Raw genomic sequence first — 18,518 nt, 5'->3', positions numbered from 1 at the left:
TATGTGATATCTTGGCAGAGAATAAGGGATAACTAAACAAAATCCCCCTTCATATTTATTTGTACTTCTTTACTTAAAACGCCATCCACACACATAACCTTAGCTAGGTACTTACCCCTATTGCTAAAAAGTTCGCCTCTCCCATATGATACACGAGGAAACCTTGCAAGAAATATTGAATCCACAGGGCTTAAATACTGATTCCCAATTACTCCAAAAGGCACAGGTCACATACGCATAGAAAAACCAAGATGTATTCGAAAATTCGAAAAATTTCCTTAATTCATCAAAGAAAGGACTTCCGTTCAATTTTTGATGTGTTGTAGTAATCATCGCCACTATTATTCCACATTCCGTAGTATTCATCCTATCGTCAAAGCAAATCGCGACGAACTCAGTATCGACAACAATAAGTGCCGCATTTAAGACACGCGTTAACGTTAAAAAAAAGATTTTCCTCCAGCACAACGCCGAACCCGTACAAACTCCCCTTCCCTCCTACGTATATATATTACCATTCTATTGGGTCCTTGATCTCCTGTCCACGATTCGTCTTGGGAACGGGTGCGGGTTTGGCGGCTAGCTTACCGCCCTGGCCCTTTCGCCGCAGGTAGGCCGTGCCGTCTACCCAGGGGGTTTTGGCCGAGGCCTTCTTCTCGTAGTCGACAATCTTGTCTTCGAGCTGGAGGGTCAAGCCGATGTCATCGAGGCCGTTGATTAAGCAGTGCTTTCGGAACTCTTCGACGTCAAACTTGGCAAGCTCGTTGCCCGTAGCATCACGGATGACCTGATTCGGTAGATCGACTTCGATCTCCTTGCCTGCGCGAGCCTCGGCCGCGATCTTCTCAATTTCGTCCTGGTTCTGAATGGCGATGGGCAACATGCCATTCTTGAAGGTGTTGTTAAAGAAGATGTCGGCGAAAGATGGGGCAATAACGCAACGTATGCCGAAGTCGTTGAGGGCCCAAGGAGCATGTTCTCGAGAGCTACCGCAACCGAAGTTGGGACCCGTGCAGACCAGGATCTTAGCATTTGTCCACGGTTCTTGGTTTAGAACGAAGTCCTTGTTCACGGATCCGTCCTCATTCGTTCTGGATTCATAGAATAGAGCTGATCCAAGGCCGGTGCGCTTAATGGTCTTCAAAAATTGTTTGGGAATAATAGCGTCTGTGTCGACATTAGCCCGATCTAAGGCGGCAGCGATACCCCTGTGAACTAAAAATTTCGGCAGGCCTTGAGAACCAGCTGCTTCCGAGGCCATGGAGTTGACATGCGGTGAGGTATCCTCAGGTTGGTCGGTAATCCTTTCCTTCGCGGCGTCGTCATCTTCGACACTCTCGTCGACGTGCGCCTTGCCTACTGGTGTGTTGTTTAATTTGTAGGCATCGATATGAGGGCTGGCGGTGTACTCTGTTAACTTTCGGACATCGGCGAGTTTGCCAACGATAGCAGCAGCCGCCGCCATAACAGGAGACATCAGATGTGTTCGGCCTTGGGCACCCTGTCTGCCCTCAAAATTTCGGTTGCTCGTACTTGCGCATCGCTCCTTTGGCGATAGAATATCTGGGTTCATGCCGAGGCACATGCTGCACCCGGCTTCTCTCCATTCGAATCCGGCATCCAAGAAGATCTTGTCAAGACCCTCAGCTTCGGCTTGGTCCTTGATTACTCCAGAACCGGGCACGATCATAGCACGCTTGACATTATCGGCCTTCTTCTTGCCCTTGACAACCTGTGCGGCGGCCCGAAGATCCTCGATTCGCGAGTTTGTGCAAGAACCAATGAAAACCTTGTCGACGGGAATCTCTGTTATCGGGGTACCGGCGGTGAGACCCATGTATTCGAGCATCCTTCGGCCAGCCTTCTTCTTTGACTCGGACTTGAATGTCTCCGGATCAGGAACAACTCCGGTGATAGGAACGACATCCTCGGGGCTCGTACCCCAAGTCACGGTAGGGATGATATCCTTGGCGTCGATCTGGACGTCAATATCGTACTTAGCACCTGGGTCCGACTGGAGACTTCTCCAGTACTTGACAGCGCGATCCCATTCCGGAGTGCCATAAGGAGGGGCTAAAGGCTTGCCCTTCAAGTACTCGAAGGTAATGTCATCAGGAGCAACCATACCAGCTCGAGCACCGCCCTCGATGGACATATTACAGATGGACATACGAGCCTCCATACTTAAGCCGCGGATGACGGAACCGCAGAACTCGATAACACAGCCGGTACCTCCGGCAGTTCCGATTAATCCAATAGCGTGGAGTACAACATCCTTGGAGCTGACACCGGGAGCCAGCTCGCCGTCGACTTGTATCCTCATGTTCTTACTCCTCTTCGTGATGAGGCACTGGGTAGCCAGGACGTGCTCGACCTCACTGGTCCCAATTCCCATGGCGAAGCAACCAAAGGCTCCATGTGTAGAGGTGTGGCTATCACCGCAGACCAGAGTAGTACCCGGAAGGGTGAAACCTTGCTCGGGGCCGATGACATGGACGATACCTTGACGCTTATCGCCGAGACCAAAGTAGGTAATTCCGAAATCCCTTACATTCTCCTCAAGGGTCATACATTGTAAGCGGGAATCGTCTTGTTCGATGAAGGAGGCAAGATCCTTTAAGCCTTTTCGGGACTTGGTAGGGATATTCTACGAGCGAGGTCAGCTTTGTCTCAATGTTAGCTTGTTCACCGAGAGTGCGACGTACGTGGTCTGTGGTGGCGAGGGTGCAATCAGGTCTTCGGACTTTTCGGCCAGCGTTCTTTAAGCCTTCGAATGCTTGCTGTGTCCATTGTTAGCTCTGGTGCGCTTATACACAAGTTCCCGTATATCTGCAGTATCACGTACGGGTGAAGTGACTTCGTGAACGAGATGCCTGTCTATTGTGCGAATCGAATTAGCAAAAGCTACGTTGATGGAGCCCAATTGAGTCTTTTCATACCTATATAGAGCAGAACAGTGCCATCAAGCTTCTCATCCACGACATGAGCGGCTAGAACCTTGTCGTACAAAGTCTGCGGGACACCTTCGGCAACGGGCATCTTGGAGAGTCTTTATTGAAATACGAGAATCTCCCCTATGTATCTCGTGACCTTTTGAAGCGAGCTCAATCCCGATCGTGTGCGCACTCGAGCTGGCGAAGAGGGGTGGCAATTAAAATGGAAATTGAGAGATGAAGGAGGTATGAATCTGAAATGATCGCAAGAGATCGCAGGTAGTATCGACTGGCCGATTGAAAGTCTATAAATGCGGGGAGAAAGTTTTTAAATATGTAGTTAGGGAAGGAAATAGTCTATGTACACGGACGTGAGGTCAAAGAGAAATGAGGAAACTGTGACCGGCACAGGGAAGCTATCTACTTAGGTACAATATCCTCTTTTTTTCCTTGTGTCGCCTTTTTTTTCACTATTTTGTTTTTTTGCCTCCATTACGGCGCGCCGAACATCGGACGGTGGTCCCTGCTCTCCGGTAGCGGGGTACATGCGTAGGGCCGAGATTTGAATCTCCTTAAAGGTGATTGGCCACAGCAAACCGGAATGTGCGGTGCAGTTGGGACAGTTGGGAATTGCCATGCCTAGAAGCACCCCCGCTACCCCACGTGAGGGGCTCTCGGTGCGAGTCAACTGCAGAAGTATGCTGATGATTGCATGCAGACCAGAGATACCAAATCGGACCCAAGCTGCTAAGTTGAAAAACAACCTAGGTCGCTTCTTGGGAGTATGCTATAGGCAGCGGCTAGGTATCTTCTCTTGAGCGGACGCACGGCTTTTGCATTACCGACCCCTTGCGTAAGTTGAGAATGATTACGAAGGTATCCATTTTCTCCAAAGGCAAGGGCGGCAAACGTGTAATCGAATAATTGACAACTCGGGTGATACACTACCTCCTACAGAAGGAACTATCCGGATCTCCAATACGGCAAACGAGATATATAAAGTACATGTCATGTAGTGTTTCCCCAAAAAGCCTCCACCCCGGAAGTAGGAGACCTGGTAGATGATGTCACCTCCCTACATATATGTGTCTAGTCTCCCCTTGCTGTGGCTGGTGACTAGGCTAAATGAAGTACCTTCGATATTAGGTGTCGTAGTACAGAGATCTCCTCTCCGCTCTTTCGGTGTGATGTTAATTGGGTACATATGCTCGGTACTTATCAATGTATCCAGGGATATACTTTGGGGATATGCTACACCGCAGAACGCAAATACACATATACATCCACATACATGCTCACTTAAAAGCCTTTTAAAGAAGGCCCAAATTGCGAAATCGTTACACCGAATAATTAATGATAATCCGTACAACTACCTCTAGCATAGTGCGATGCATATTCACCGCACTTTTGTTATATTAAAGTGGTACGCAGAAGTTCCGGCAACCTCCAGGAATACTTCTCCCTTTTTTTAGCCTTTTAGCGGTCCGGTGTGTCTCCGATGCTTACCGTCCCTCAGCTCCAATTTTCGCTGCCGTTCAGGTCATCGGCTCTCGTCGGAGCCTCAACCATCTAGAACGGCCTGGTGGAAAATGGGGTTAGTACCCATTATCCATCCATTTCCGAATACCGCAGTCGGCTATCCGTATCGAGAGAGCTTCATTACCAGGTTAGGCAGTTCTAAGAAAGCCGAACCCCCTCAAGCTCATACATAATTATACAAGAATACCAACCTATTGTACCATACAAAGTCTCCAAGTCTCAAAAAGCCACTACTCTATAAACCACCAGAGTGTCTTCGATGCATACCAACTGGCTATTCCACCGGATAGGCAAAATACGCCCGCCAAGATAAAGACGATCGCGTCTTCCCATGTGCTTTGCTTCCTGTGCCTCCTCTTCCAGAGATCGCTTTGCTGATCAAACGCCGGCCGGACCATAGCCCACCACGTGCAAGCCAAGCCGAGGCAGACTACGTAGACGGTTTTACAGAATTGGACCGCTGTCGCTGTCACGTCCGTCCAATCAATACTTTCTGTAGAACCTCTCTTGTGCTGTGTCTGTATTTGGTTTGTGTTCCTCTTGACGTGTTCATGCTTGGAAGGAAGCCCGGTGCCTCCGCCTTCTTCGTTGTGACGTTTCTTTTTCGGGTGCCTTTGCTGGAGCGAGTGCTTCGGCTCCGTCGTTTTGCTTGGCACATGCTTCTTTGCCGGGCTGGGACTTCGGCTGCGGTTTCGGCCTGCCTTGCGATCCGCCGATTTGTTTCTCGCTGTCTCCTTGGTCCTCGAACGCAACATGGCGATCTGGGCCGCCTCTCCTAGTATATTCTCCTTTTGGCCCTCTGTTGATAGGCGCCGTTGAGCCTCTCGTGAAGCCACCTTTAGGACTTGGGCCGGACTCTTTCTTTGACGCTCTTGGCTGATCTTCCGACTCTGCTTTCCCTCCTTGGTTATGCTGTTGGAATCTACTACAGGCTTGAGTACTTGCGTCCTGGCCGGTTCTGTCTCCTCGACCATGCTTGTGCTCTTCGGTATCTCGGCGTCTCTCGTTTCGAGATTCTGTTGAACGAGGCGGCAAAGGCGGGGGGTTGTTGGTGTGGAGACTCTTGTCGGTGGTTTCTCTTCCAGCGCCGCTTCGTGGGTTGATATTGTAACGATCTCGGGTGTTCCTTGAAGGGGTTCGAAATTCGGCGAGCCATTCTGTATCATGATGGGAGGGGAAGGCGTCCTATGCTCCCCTGGAATCGGCTGTGGCGTGATGCGATACTCTTGCTGATGGGAAGACATTGGAATCGTCGGGAAATCCATGGTGTCCGTATGACCGTTGATCTGGTTGATTTCGATATCCCATTTTGGGCGAGGAAAGTTGGATTGGTTCTCCAGGGCGAGGTCCACGCATCCAGTAGTGGTGGTGATGGGTATGGACACAGATTCTCTCCGGGACGATCTGAACATTTTGTCCAGGAGAGGCGACGTCATCTCTGCTTGCTCCGAACTGATCCTCCCGTGCAGACTCAGCTGTAGATGTTGGCTCTGGCACTCCGGGATATCTTCCGGTAAATGGTTGACCGAGCAGTCTTGGACTTGGTCGAAAGTTGGAGGTGACCTTTGGTTTCTCTCCATCTCCTTGGTATGAGTCGTACCTAATTTCCGGCGTATGGAATTCGAAGGACGTCTCATGATTCCCTTCAGTCTCGACTGGGATGAGGTCACTGTAGCTCCGTTTACGCTGGGGCTGCTTTTGTCGTTTCCCAGTGAACGGGCCAGGTTTGTAGTCGAGGACAGCGCCAATCTGTTGCCGCTTGCTATCCCTAGCGTGCTTAAGTTGGGCGTAGTTAACTGGGAGTCTTCCGAATGTGTCGACTGACTGTCGCCCGTGTCTGCTGGTTCCGGGGACAGGAGGTGGAGACGATAATCCGGGATGTCTAGGTCGGCAAAGTGATCCTTTGGTATGTGCTGAACCGAACTCAACGCCCGGCTCTTGTTTCTCATGGACGTCATGAAGCTCACCGGGGGGCTTGATACGGACTTTCCCGGGTCGGTTTCTCGTCGGCGTCTCCATAAAAAATGCCTCTCGCTTTTGGTTCGCCCAATATCTGGTTGCCCAACGCTAAGACTTTCCTCAGATGGCTGAGTAGCCGACTTCGTTAGAGATGCAGAATCGAAATTAGTATCTGGTAAAGTATGAATAATCGTGTCTGTTGATAAGTCTCTACGCTCATGTCCTCGGCGCTGCGGACCATCGTAACTAAGTCGTTCTGTTTGACCAAAGGTAGCTTTCGAAGAGACTGGCGGGCGAGTAGGGCGAGAAAAATTCGGAATAATTGTGACCTCCTCAGGATCTGATGAGGCAGAGTCAGTGGGCATCCCCGAAAACAGTAAACTGGAGGTCTCACTGCTTCCTAGTGCCACACTATCTAGGGATTGGGCGATTGGACTAAGGCTGGGTTCGGCCGCGGATGACCACTGACGCTTGTGTTGGCTCCATTTGGTAGATGAATTCTGGCGTCTGAGTTCTTCCTTCGCGTGTTCGATTTTGTCAAGCTTAGCTTTTTCCTTGTCTAATCTAGCCTTGTCCTTTTCCTGTTCTTCTAATAGCTTAGCCTGCTCATACTCCAACTTTGCGGCCTTCTTCTTCCGTGACAATCCGGCCAGCCTGCCTCGTGTCGAACTGCTTGTCGTCTCCGAGCTGGGCGTCTCCGTAGGCGTCAGAACCGGGAATTTTCCCGAGTATGGATCGGCACCTTGAACACCCAGCCAATCTCCGCTCTCCTTCAGGCTTCGCCGGTTTTTCCTGCTCATCTCCTTGGACTTGAACAACTCGTGGACCTCCGCCCTGGTCAGGGCTTCCGATTTTCGGGGCGGAAGTGGTTCACGATCTGGTGTATCCAGAGACTGTTCTCGCCCAAGGGATCGATCCCTCGGTAAGTTTTCGACGAACCTAGAGTCACCCTTTTGGGGACTCCAACTCCAGACTCGGCGGTGAATAGATTCTTCAGGGACTATTAATGATGTTGTGTGGTGAGCTGGAATCTTCTCCTTAGCAAGATTCCAACCGGTCAACTCATTAGGATCGATTTCTTCATCGGCCGTCCAGTCAGTTGTGCGAGATGTGCCTCCCTGTTCCGGACGATTGGTCGGTAGGATCTTGCTGAAGAAGCCGCTAAAAGAAGAGGTTCGCTTCTGAGACGGTCGGTCGGCATTAGTAGCCGTTGTGGACTTTCCCGGACTCATCTTTCTTTTCGTGCGTTGCCGGATCGGTGGCGGTTGGCTTTGACTCGTACTAGGGGAAAATGATACAAGCCAGTCCGAGCTTGGACTGCGTAGCGATGACGATGAGAATAAAGATGAAGACCGTCCACGTCTTGGAGAGGCCATCTTGCTAGGTGCTTTCTCTTCTGACCCAGGCACAACAGATCGGGCACGATCGTTGCTACCTGTCTGAGAGTGGTAACGCATCTGAAACAGAACTAAAGAGACTGTCCATCTTTCCCTCGTCCATAGGATCAAGCAGGACAACACAAGTGCGTGGCTACTCAGCAGTGAGCGGGAGGTAGGTGAACAGATCAGACTTAGGCAGGATCGGACTATGATATTGGGGAACGTGCGACTTAGGTTCAACAGACGATGGATATCGCGGTTCGTCCGAGGTTGATGGTTGGAGAAGCAGGAACATTTAGGTTTTGATCCCAACTTAAGGGTGAGTACAACTGGCGTAGAAAGGATTACCGTTGGCGGTTAAACCATAGGGAAGTAGCATTACCACGAGCCGAAGAATGGAGGTAGGCCGGTAGTTTCTTAGCATCATCACACTACTTCTATTTGACTTTCTGTGGAAGTAGTTCGTATTCATACAAATGCCGGTGAATACGAAAGAGGTTTTTCTCACCGCGGCGTAATAAAACCCATAATGAACCTCCCGATGTCTGGTATTCCCAACATCAATGCGTAGTCTACATAAAAAAAATTAGATAATAAAACAACCGTAACCCTCCTACCGCCACATAGACGGGTATCTCTCGTAAGAAGGTGCTTGACTGGGTCGTCCCCAGCTATTCAACGGTTGAGCATTCAGCGTCCCAGTGCTTTTCCTAATGCTCTTTGTAGGACTGTTGCTGCGTTCTCTCGCCGATTGGTATTGCTCGAGCTGAGCCATCTCGCTATTATTTCGTGGTGATCTAAACTGAAGTTCCCCTAGACTAGGGGCTTTCTTCAGGGGTGAACGAGGATGGGTGTATACACCCATGTAACCCCCATCGCCTACCTGGTTGGCCTGGTGGGTGCTAGAGGTAGAGGCAGAATAGTTAGGAGTTGATGTTCCAGCATTAGAGGCTCCTCGACGGGATGAGTTAGGGTTAAAAGATGTAGGAAGGCCTGGCGTACCCTTCCATTGAGTCTTGGCAGTGGCCACAGAAGTACGCCCTCTCAGCTCGCTGCCATAGGCGTCGGTATGTCTCGTGACGGGGGGCGTGAATAATCCAGAACTACTTCCGGCGTTGTTGTAGTTCGATCGGACCATACCACGATCAGGGTCAATGTGTTTAATGTAGTTGGGGTTGGGCCGTGTCCGGAAACCTCGGCGGAGCTGGACGGTAGGCGTGCCAACCTGTATATCCTCGTCAAGATCCTCGCCCTCCTCGCTCTGCGATATCTGCGTTGCAGCGTCCCTGACTTTAGGATAGAGATTGGGATGGACGAATTTGGTATCGTATTCGTGCATAACCTCCTTTTGGATAATGGCGGTGTCCTTGTTCTGCTGCGTGAACCTGTTCTGGAATAGAAGCAACTGCGCCGAAAGGATACACTGAAGCACGATACAATTAAAAACGGTAACGCTTGGTCTCGCATCAAGAGGTGCTAGCGGTAGGAACATCGTGTAGACGAGGACGTGGCCGGGACTGAATAAGCAGAATATTTGCAGGCAAATCGGTAGTGGATCCCAAACCGATATCTCCCACACGTCCCGAACTCGATCGGGATGCGCTCTTGATTCCGCACTATCGGTCCCTATCATATTCGTCAGAAGCCGGAGAGGCGACGATGAGACCGGTGACGACTGGACGCGAACACGATGCGCTGAAGGCGTTTGAGGCTCCTTCTCCACGTCCGCTTCGAATAGTCGATAGTGACGAGATCGATACATCGTATAGGTCGCATTAACGGCCGAGGCGGTAATGAGAAACCAAACCAGAGTACCGACCTATTATGCGGCCAAATACAAGCATTAGCAACTAGAAACAAATCTATGGTCTCCAATGAACATATCTATATAAATGGCTAGGTGAAACTTACGAGGAAAGTAAACCACCCAGAGACCGTTCCCTCGTCGAACACAGGATCTACAGCCTGAGAACCACCACTATTGGCTCGGGCGAGCAGAAACGCAAAGTTCATAACCAGTCCCATCTGCGTACCAACGAGCTTAGAGTCCCAGTCGCGTGTCTCTATCTCCTCAGACAGCCACAAAAGGAAGTCCATGGGGTTCAGCATGGCCTTGACACGCTCTAGGAGCGGTCTCCGACGAACTAGCCGCGGCGGCATCTCGACAGGGCGTTGCGTGCAGGCGAATCGGAAATTTGGCAACCTAGCAAATACCCATCACACGCGTGCGTATCGTGGTATTGAATTAGCAACGGCGAGCTTTCCCACGCGAAGGAGGGTTTGTGCTGCGGTGACGGTGACGTCTTTTTGTCGCTGCTGGCCGTTGTCCGGTCTTTTTTCCTTTGTTGACTTTTTTAAGTGAAAACACGGCGAAGAAAACGCCACAAAATACTAAGTATTTAGATGGGAAGTTTTAACAAGTGGATGCGATTGCTACCTATTAGGTGCTGCCAGGGTCATTTTTTAGGCACATCCAATAGTGGCTGCCAACTGGCTGAATTAGGCGTATACGTACCTAAGAAATGGCGGGGTAGGTGCGTAGGAGATAGGAGTCTAGGCGGTCAGAGCTTCCCTGTAGCGGTCGTCACTTCTGCCTAGGTACTAGGTACTGCGTAGTAGCTACCAATCGCAAGCCCAGTGCCCGTACAGTAGCATCTTAAGCTTGGTACATCTAGATATCTCCTATCAAATACAACATTGAACTACACATCCAACGATCCAACGATCCAACTGGACCACACCCACGCTGCCTAATCCGATTGACTCACAAATATGGCGTCTCACGCAGACTACAAGGACAGGCAATTCCTAGCCGTCATCGGTGACGAGGTTCGCGCAACCGCCGCACAGCCAGACAGTTATGCAGAAGATTAACACCAGAAATGATTAGGATTCAGTCACGGGCCTCCTCCTAGCAGGAATAGGTGTAAGCCTCGACGTCTAATTTCCACCATTCTACAGTTTCTACAGTCTGTCAAACTCTAAGTTGCGTTGCTTATTGACGAGGACGGTATCCTTAGCACGTCACGAACCCGCCGGACTCGCAAAAGAACTTCCTAGTCGTCGACAACAAGACGGACACCTCGGCCATCGAGGCCGCCTTCGACTCGTTCACCACGCAGCGCAAGGACATCGGTATCATATTGATCAATCAGCATGTCGCCGACAAGATTAGGCATCGAATCGATACCTACACATCTGCCTTCCCTACCATACTCGAGATCCCTAGCAAAGAGCACCCGTACGACCCTGAGAAGGACAGCGTGCTAAGAAGAGTGAGGCGTCTGTTTGGAGAGTAGAGATGTTATACAGTGTTATATAGGATCACTATTACGAAATGGCTACGAGGTCGAGGTTGTATTGTATATATCCACCGTTCGCAAACATCAAAGGGGTTTCGTGGTTTGCAATACACCAGCAGAGGTCTGAAGCCAGGGTTTAAAGACTCGAAAACGCCCTTACGGGGTATCATTGTATATGCGCGACTAATGCTAAACTCATGTGATTACGTGCCTTCATCACAACCATGCGGTATCAAAGAAAAATGTCGAACCAGACTCGGGGAAGCAAAATATCAAACTATGATGCCATCAAGTCCGTAGTCCGTACAAATACAGGCGTAGGGTGAAAGGTGCCCTTGCGTCCATCAAAAGAGTGCCATGCCATGCGTAGGTACTCAAGTAATCGCCAATCCAGGTTTAAATTGCGCCCTTCTCTCCAAGGCTATGACGGTAATACAAGTCTCGTTTCGTCTGCCCAAAGACAATCTATAGTTCAATCTCCGACTTGCTATTGCCACCAAACTTCACTGTGGCCTGGAGGCAGGTGATGGGGGTTTCGCCATCGGCGTTGACCACCTCCGCGTAGACGTTGTAGGTTCCCTATTCTCTTTGTTAATACCATCTCCCAAGAAAAGCCCTTCCAAACCCGGGATGGGGAAGGGTGACGTACAGGAGGGACCTCCTTAGGGATTTCGACGGATTTGGTGATAGACAGAACTCCCTTCTCAATAGGGCACTTAAGGTCGACATTCTCGATTTGTTCACACAGGTCGGCGGTGGTGCTAATCAAACGGATCAGACCATACTTAACGACGAGGTTAACGGTTGCGCCCTCCGTGATGGTCTCGTAGACGGTTCCTGTAGCCTCGATGACTAGCTCGGAGCCACTATATATATGCAAGATTTGTTAGTTAGATTGAGATGGCTTCTTATTCGCCGACTCTTTCATCTTTCAAGTATAACTGGATAAACGTACGTCTCTGGGGGATTGGGTGATAAATCAACGCTCTCGATCTTTATGATGTCTTTGCTGTGGTCCGTATCGCAGAACTCGAGAGGAGATTCACCAGGAACCTTCTGCGCCTCCTTAGCGACGACGTCTTGGGAGCTAAACCAGCTTCCAGCCGAGGCTACACTGGCAGAAAGAGCTGCCACGCAGGCGGTAGAGAATTTCATTGCGAATTATTGTGATGGCGTTTCCTTAATTCGAATGAATTACGTGGATAGGTAGGTAGGTATCGAGGTTCACTCAAATGAGTGAAAGGAAAATAGTCGATGATGTCGTGAGTGGTTGCGTTTGCGGAGGTTGGTCTGCTCAACAGATTGAAGATATGGGGGAAGACAAAAGAACAGTGGAGCGATAAAGCTAAGGAGGTCAAACTACATACCTACCTACGCAAGGTTGGGGTGGGACGTCATGAGACGAGCAACTGTAATTGTGATTGGCTAAATTGCACCAGCCTTGGCTGGTTTTAGTAGCCACCTGAACGCCTTCGCTTATGTAACACCCATTCTATGTAAATTGACTAATCAGGAAAGTACTAAGGTTAGTATGTCTCAGAATGAGACTCATCCACCAAAGGACATTAGGTGTAATTGAATATCATGATTTTTTCATTATTAGGGTTTGTTATTAACTTGTCATGATACTAAACACTTCCTCTTCATAAAGACGGGTATAATAGACACCAGCACTCCTACCAACGATATCCTTAGGTAGTCATCCATCGACTTCAACCACCCCAAATAATAAAAAGACAAAAAAAGAAAGATTTCATCCTGATGCATCGATCAAAGCCTGGTATCATAGACCAACCCCGCCCATAACAATCATGATGAGAAACTGGGATATCATGCCCTAAACATACTCATTCTCGAGTCATGTTAGGTTCGGTATTCATGCGGCTAAAACCTCACTTAGATGCTAAACTTAGTAGTAGATCTTCTCCTCCCAAACAGGTGGGCGCACAGTCTCCGTGTCCCATTCCAACTTGTTCTTGTCATTTAGTGCGCAGCCTTCGTCAGTAATCGGGATCACCTTGCTAGTATCTCGGACCTCTTGTTTCGAGATGCCCATAGAGTCCTCGGGGATCCACAACAGCGGCGTTCTGCTGCTAACTGAAGGCGGGAAGTAAGCGTTGCGTTCAATCTCGTCCGAATACAAGTTAGAGGTATCGATCGCGTCGTGAGGTACAAGTTTACACATTGCCTCATAATCGCAGTACTGCCATGGTTTCAGGAATTTGGAAAAGAATCCAGGCTTCTTTACATCCACGGCAGTATCATCGGATGCCACCTTCTCAGCATCCGGAAGGCCATCCCGGACACCATCCTGATGGCCATCGTGTGTAGTAGAATGTGTACCGTTCCGGGTTGGCGAACTCTCGTGAAACTTCTTAGATTCCGTTTCAATCCCGAGGGTCCTAGGCAGGTTGTAAAGTAGGGGGTCAATAGCGCTATTAAGGGTCACGTGGAATAGAACGGTGAAAATGAGGAATACAATCATGAGGACCAATGGACCGATGGCTACAGAAGTAGCGAATATTCCAATCATGCACAGCTCAGAAATGTAAATTCCAGAAAAGAGCTGCTTCAGTGCTCGGGGGTAGATTAAACCTCGGGTGTCGATATTTGTGTCCGTAACAAAGAAAACATTGTATCGCCATGCGAGGTAGAAAAGCGAAAGACCGATGGCGGCGAAACCAAGGACCAACGGTGCTATAGCAGCATACGTGATACCTAGGTTGAATGTTAATATAGATCTCCTATAAGCTAGGTCTGTTTAGAGGGTCCTTACTAATCACGGCGATATTGGTATAGACCGGCAAGACACTACCCCAGGATATGGCGCTGAGATTTGCCCACTTTGTGTAGAGAGCACGCGGTGTGCCGGAGAGGTATTTGTACATAAGCGTGAAGATAACAAATCCGGCGGCCTGTGTGAGAACACCTGAGGCTACGCCTAAGCCTTGGATGATAAAATACGAGATGTAGAAATTGGAGGCTTTAGGGAGGTTCTCTGATAGTACAGATGTGACAGAACCAGGATTCTGGGCGATTTGCGTTACGACAGCCGATGCTGATGAGGTAACCGTCATTATCAAGAAGACCTGAATAAGCTGGAAAGCGAAATACGCGTTCTGGGTGAACAGCTCGACTCGTGATAGAGAAGGCTCTCCGGAGAGTTTGGCGCACACTAGTTGGGTGTTAGTTATTTTTCGAGCGGATAATCTAGGTAGGTAAACTCACGTCTCATGATTACGGGAACGAGCGACATAAGGATTGAGAGAGCAACACCAGGCAGCAACCCTTGGATAAGTCCTAGAATAATGGAAGGGATCGACAACAGCCAATGGAGGAAGAAGACCTTGTTCGCGATGTAACTGACATTGGAAATGACACCAACGACAGCGACGGGAACAGCCCAGAAGATGATGAGAGCGGAAATGAATCCAAGTACAGCAAATCTACGGATGATCCGCTGCCACCATGACACCTTCAGCGCACCCCAGACAACCTCGCGGGGCGTAACACCAATGTATTTGGGCGACATGCGCAGAGCTTGATGGTGGGCCAATACCTGGTATGCTGACTCGGCATCAGCTTGATGGGCAAATTCGACGAAGACGCTAGGGATTTTCTTGTAATTTCCGGTGCGATATTCATTTTGAGCTGTCTCGACAGCAGGGATGATCCGTTCCAACTCTGTTCGGCACCAGTTGATGGTATCAACCTTCTTACCCACAAGGCCAAGGAGTCCAAGTCGGTGACTTGGTCGTTTCTTTTCAGGGACCCAACGCGCAGCTATGCTACCCGATTCTGCGTCTGTGGGAGCCTCAGCCGTTTCGCTAGAGCCTCCCTTGTTCTTCTTCAAGGCCTTAAGTCGGTTTGCGTTGGCGAGCTTGATCAATTTGACTTCGGCCTTCTCCAACTTCATGGCTACCTCGTCCCGCTCTTTGACGAGATCATCGAGCTTCTCCGTATCTCCAGCAATCCAAACATTCTTAACCGAGTCACCAAACACTTTTCGTATCTTAGCCTCGTCAAGATACTCGTTGGGAACGGAAACGTAGAGCACGGTCCGAGAAGAGATACGGTGGGCATAGAAAGGTGAGAGCAAGAACGCCTGTCGTAGGTTGACATAAAAGATGGATTCGCGCATGATCATGTACATCACGAATCCGTAGAAAATCCAGGCCATGAAAGTATGGGCATAGTAGCGGTTCGGCTCTGTGTCCTTATTAATGTGAGAATAGGACAGTATATCCACCTGCGTAGAAGATCCATGCCCCGTCGCGTTCACGGGGAACAGCACCGGCCAGAGTATACAACAGCCCACGAAACAAACTATGACCATGATACGTAAAAATCGTAGGAAGAGATAAGCATCTAAGGATTGATGCTGTAATGCATGGATATCTGGAAGTTTCCAAAATGGACCAATCCAATTGAGGAGGCCATTGGGAAGAGCCGGTGATCGTTCACTACACAGTTTGGAATCAGTAACCAATACATCTACGAAAGCAAGACGGCTTCGCGTGAAATGAATATCCTACCTCGGACGAAGGCTTCCTAGATAAGTGCGCGGAGCGTAGTAACGCCTCTGGCTCTTACGTAGAACCAGGAAAATGGCGAAGTAGACACCAGCCACCAAAGCCACAGGGGCCAGAGTCAGGTAAAGAGCTGTCGGAATTCGTTAGTAAGATGGGTATAATATTGAAACGGAATCAGTCTTGACCATACACGAAGCCGAAGCGGTCGGCGTAGTAGTCGCCTCCCCTTGATTGCTCATCTTGACTGTTGGCGAATCCTATTGTTCGATATAAACAATGGGAGTTGCAACGGCGCCAAACGAGCTCTGGGAAGAGTTGAAAGAGAGCTCAAGGTCGTAGAATTCGATTGACGGCACCGAGAATAATTATCACAGCGGTGGGTGACGCGTGAAGTTAGGAAAGGAGGAGACCAAAAATGGGCCTGTCTATCATTAACGTAGGCGGCTATGTGTAATTAGACGAATGAGGCAACTATCAACCCCAGATGTTGGTCAGCGATCGACGTTCCGTAGATCTGGGATACTTGATAGAATCCAATCCCAGAGGGAAATAGTTCTCGTGGAAAAGAAAAAAAAACGGCGAGGATCCAACGCGTGTGTTATGGATTGTACGACTGGTATTTGATATAATGCGAATGCTCACAAGCAATTCGTCTATACCTTATACCTCCCGCATGTGCCAGTTGTCTGAGGTATCCAAGAAATTCCTGAAATTCTTGATTTTAAAAAATCCCCTGCAATGGAATCTTCACAAGCTTTTGACGGGGACCAGGATTGGCTTGCATGAGCTGCGAATGGCGTGGGGAGCAGTTGGGAGGGAAATGACGGTGATTGCACGTACCCCTGTCGGCCTGACCCACGCTTTTCTTGTCCTTGGAACTTTCCAATTTCCTTTTAGACTTTAGACTTCACTAACGTGTCAGCGTTGCCAGTCATTCCCTTCAGCAGCAAAACGGCTCCTCCCCGCTAAGCTTAGACGGTCGGCCGATGATGAAATTTGAATTTTTAGCTCAGATGGAGAAGAGAAAGTCTAGATTTTCCAACTGGAGGGATTATCGACAAAGCTAGCGGCAGCTACCCAGCTAAGTAAGGTACCTACCTCCGATTAATATCAAGTGCTTGACTTTTCGTCCGAAGTCTAACTATGTACTTAACATACTTCATTGATTGCGCATGACCTCACTTTGTCGAAAAAATGGAGCTAGAATCTATAAATGTAGGACAAAGATCCTAACACTCTCTCGATTCAATGCTCGATGTTTCAATGTTACAAGTTTCCAAGGTTGGCTTGCAGGTTACGTTACTGCAGGGCAGAGGCAAAGACACACAGCTTGGGAAAAAAGAACGAAAACAGCAGGACGATTAAGCTCAAGGATCCTCCTTACAACGCACCCTATGATCTCGGCTGTTCTGCTTATTAGTTCGCTCTAATCGATCAATGACATCAGACTATCGGTACATTAATCCAAGACTATTAGAGATCCGTTTGCGCTTGAGGTTTGCGACGACCTGATGATCCCTACCAGTTTCGTCCAACCATATGGGAGCTTGCAGCTTGCATGTGGACGAGGGCTATTCCATTTAGAAGGTAGGCACTGCATGAACCCGCTTGCGTATCGGGGCACCCGCGCGGTACTTGGCCGGGCGAATATCACCTTACTACCTATACTTCTTGAATTTATGCGGACCTGCCTTCACCGTCGACACGGCATGTTCATCTAGCATGCATGCGTTACACATCGCTGTAGTCGTTTCCAACCGCGAAAGATCCAAAGGCATTGCCTTTTCAACGCTGAGCCGCGGCGTGCGACGAAGCGCGATGGGAAGATCTTGTTCGTCTCCCACCTTGTAGTCGTGATGATTGTCGGTCTTGGAAAGGGACAAACCAACGCGATGCTAATGTCGGTACCCGAAAATATGGGCGACGGTTTCCTTGCTGTTAACCTCCTTTACGACACCATCCTGGAAGACATCGATGGTGGCCAAGACGTCCAAGGTTTCCTTGTCGGCCTTCTCAATACCGTCGAAGACGAAGCTCGTAGTTGAACCTTGGGCCTGGCTGGCCGGTCCGCCTCACCGCGTGTACTGGTTCGGCCGGGCCTTTCCCTCTGGGAAACCTCATGGATGCCCTTCACTGGGTGTGCTGGGGAACCAGGACTTTTACTGTGAAAAAATTAGGGGTTGCCCGGATAATAATGTTCATTACATAACATTCGATTCAATGGATTAAGGCTTGAAAAGCTAGAGGAATACTTATGTTTGTATGTAGGTTTATATGGCAAAATATGTACCAATTAGATCTACACGAGAAGTAGCGAGGGGATAACACAGTACGTTACAGTAGTACTCAAAACAATCGAACATGGCTTAGTAGTATATTAAACCATTCAACCTTCACTATTAACTTCAATATCTATAACCTACCTATTCCATACGTTCTCCTTTCCCATATCAATATCTAAACATGTCTTTTATGTTTTATATCAACCCAAGAGATCCAAACCCACAAGCTCAGAAGCTTCTCCGTATTTTAGGGGAAAAATATCGCCAACAAAAACAAAACCAAATGCCCTTCCATATCTCTGATGGGGATAACAAAGATATACTCCAGATGATAAAAGACCATGCCCAAATCATCCACGAGATGCCATCCGTAAAGCGAGCAGTTCCCCAAGATTCGGATTCGGATTCGTACGGCCCTTCTTGCGCACAGAGGTATGACGACGAATTATACCACAATCCCTATATGTGTGCTTGCCACGGTTCGTCACAGGCTATTTCGCCCGAACAGCAACATCCTACTTCAAACGAAGATTCCTCCGAACAAGTACAACCAAGTTCCCCTAGCCAACCGCCCATCTCCGAACATTCCGAA

The 18,518-nt window shown here is 49.1% G+C and overlaps 6 protein-coding genes across 6 annotated transcripts; 1 reads left to right on the top strand and 5 right to left on the bottom strand.

Annotated features, from left to right (window-relative positions):
• Positions 1–7: 7 nt before the first annotated feature.
• Positions 8–3,198, bottom strand: F4807DRAFT_40937 (aconitase family-domain-containing protein). The gene is made up of 4 exons (XM_047996531.1): positions 2,940–3,198; positions 2,846–2,877; positions 2,706–2,780; positions 8–2,647 (listed from the first exon to the last, which is right to left on the bottom strand). Exons 1-4 carry the CDS (start codon positions 3,037–3,039, stop codon positions 512–514), a joined length of 2,343 nt encoding a protein of 780 aa, XP_047855365.1. The 5' UTR covers positions 3,040–3,198; the 3' UTR covers positions 8–511.
• A 1,059-nt stretch (positions 3,199–4,257) lies between these two features.
• Positions 4,258–7,802, bottom strand: F4807DRAFT_420599 (uncharacterized protein). The gene has a single exon (XM_047997504.1). It carries the CDS (start codon positions 7,661–7,663, stop codon positions 4,703–4,705), a length of 2,961 nt encoding a protein of 986 aa, XP_047855364.1. The 5' UTR covers positions 7,664–7,802; the 3' UTR covers positions 4,258–4,702.
• Positions 7,803–10,427, bottom strand: F4807DRAFT_420597 (uncharacterized protein). Its single transcript, XM_047997503.1, has 2 exons — positions 9,722–10,427; positions 7,803–9,629 (listed from the first exon to the last, which is right to left on the bottom strand). Exons 1-2 carry the CDS (start codon positions 9,968–9,970, stop codon positions 8,424–8,426), a joined length of 1,455 nt encoding a protein of 484 aa, XP_047855363.1. The 5' UTR covers positions 9,971–10,427; the 3' UTR covers positions 7,803–8,423.
• F4807DRAFT_420595 (vacuolar ATP synthase) lies at positions 10,428–11,247 on the top strand. Its single transcript, XM_047997502.1, has 3 exons — positions 10,428–10,639; positions 10,701–10,736; positions 10,831–11,247. The coding sequence occupies exons 1-3, from the start codon at positions 10,583–10,585 to the stop codon at positions 11,107–11,109; spliced, it is 372 nt and encodes a 123-aa protein (XP_047855362.1). The 5' UTR covers positions 10,428–10,582; the 3' UTR covers positions 11,110–11,247.
• On the bottom strand, positions 11,248–12,498 carry F4807DRAFT_420592 (ML domain-containing protein). The gene is made up of 3 exons (XM_047997501.1): positions 12,068–12,498; positions 11,762–11,978; positions 11,248–11,691 (listed from the first exon to the last, which is right to left on the bottom strand). Exons 1-3 carry the CDS (start codon positions 12,265–12,267, stop codon positions 11,578–11,580), a joined length of 531 nt encoding a protein of 176 aa, XP_047855361.1. The 5' UTR covers positions 12,268–12,498; the 3' UTR covers positions 11,248–11,577.
• Positions 12,499–12,684: 186 nt separating this feature from the next.
• Positions 12,685–16,391, bottom strand: F4807DRAFT_420589 (DUF221-domain-containing protein). The gene is made up of 5 exons (XM_047997500.1): positions 15,835–16,391; positions 15,648–15,774; positions 14,341–15,575; positions 13,889–14,287; positions 12,685–13,830 (listed from the first exon to the last, which is right to left on the bottom strand). The coding sequence occupies exons 1-5, from the start codon at positions 15,881–15,883 to the stop codon at positions 13,022–13,024; spliced, it is 2,619 nt and encodes an 872-aa protein (XP_047855360.1). The 5' UTR covers positions 15,884–16,391; the 3' UTR covers positions 12,685–13,021.
• Between the last annotated feature and the right edge of the window lie 2,127 nt (positions 16,392–18,518).

This window comes from Annulohypoxylon truncatum, assembly GCF_022578515.1.
Source record: "Annulohypoxylon truncatum strain CBS 140777 unplaced genomic scaffold F4807scaffold_11, whole genome shotgun sequence".
NCBI lineage: Eukaryota > Fungi > Ascomycota > Sordariomycetes > Xylariales > Hypoxylaceae > Annulohypoxylon > Annulohypoxylon truncatum.
This window is presented reverse-complemented; position numbering and strand designations above follow the sequence as displayed.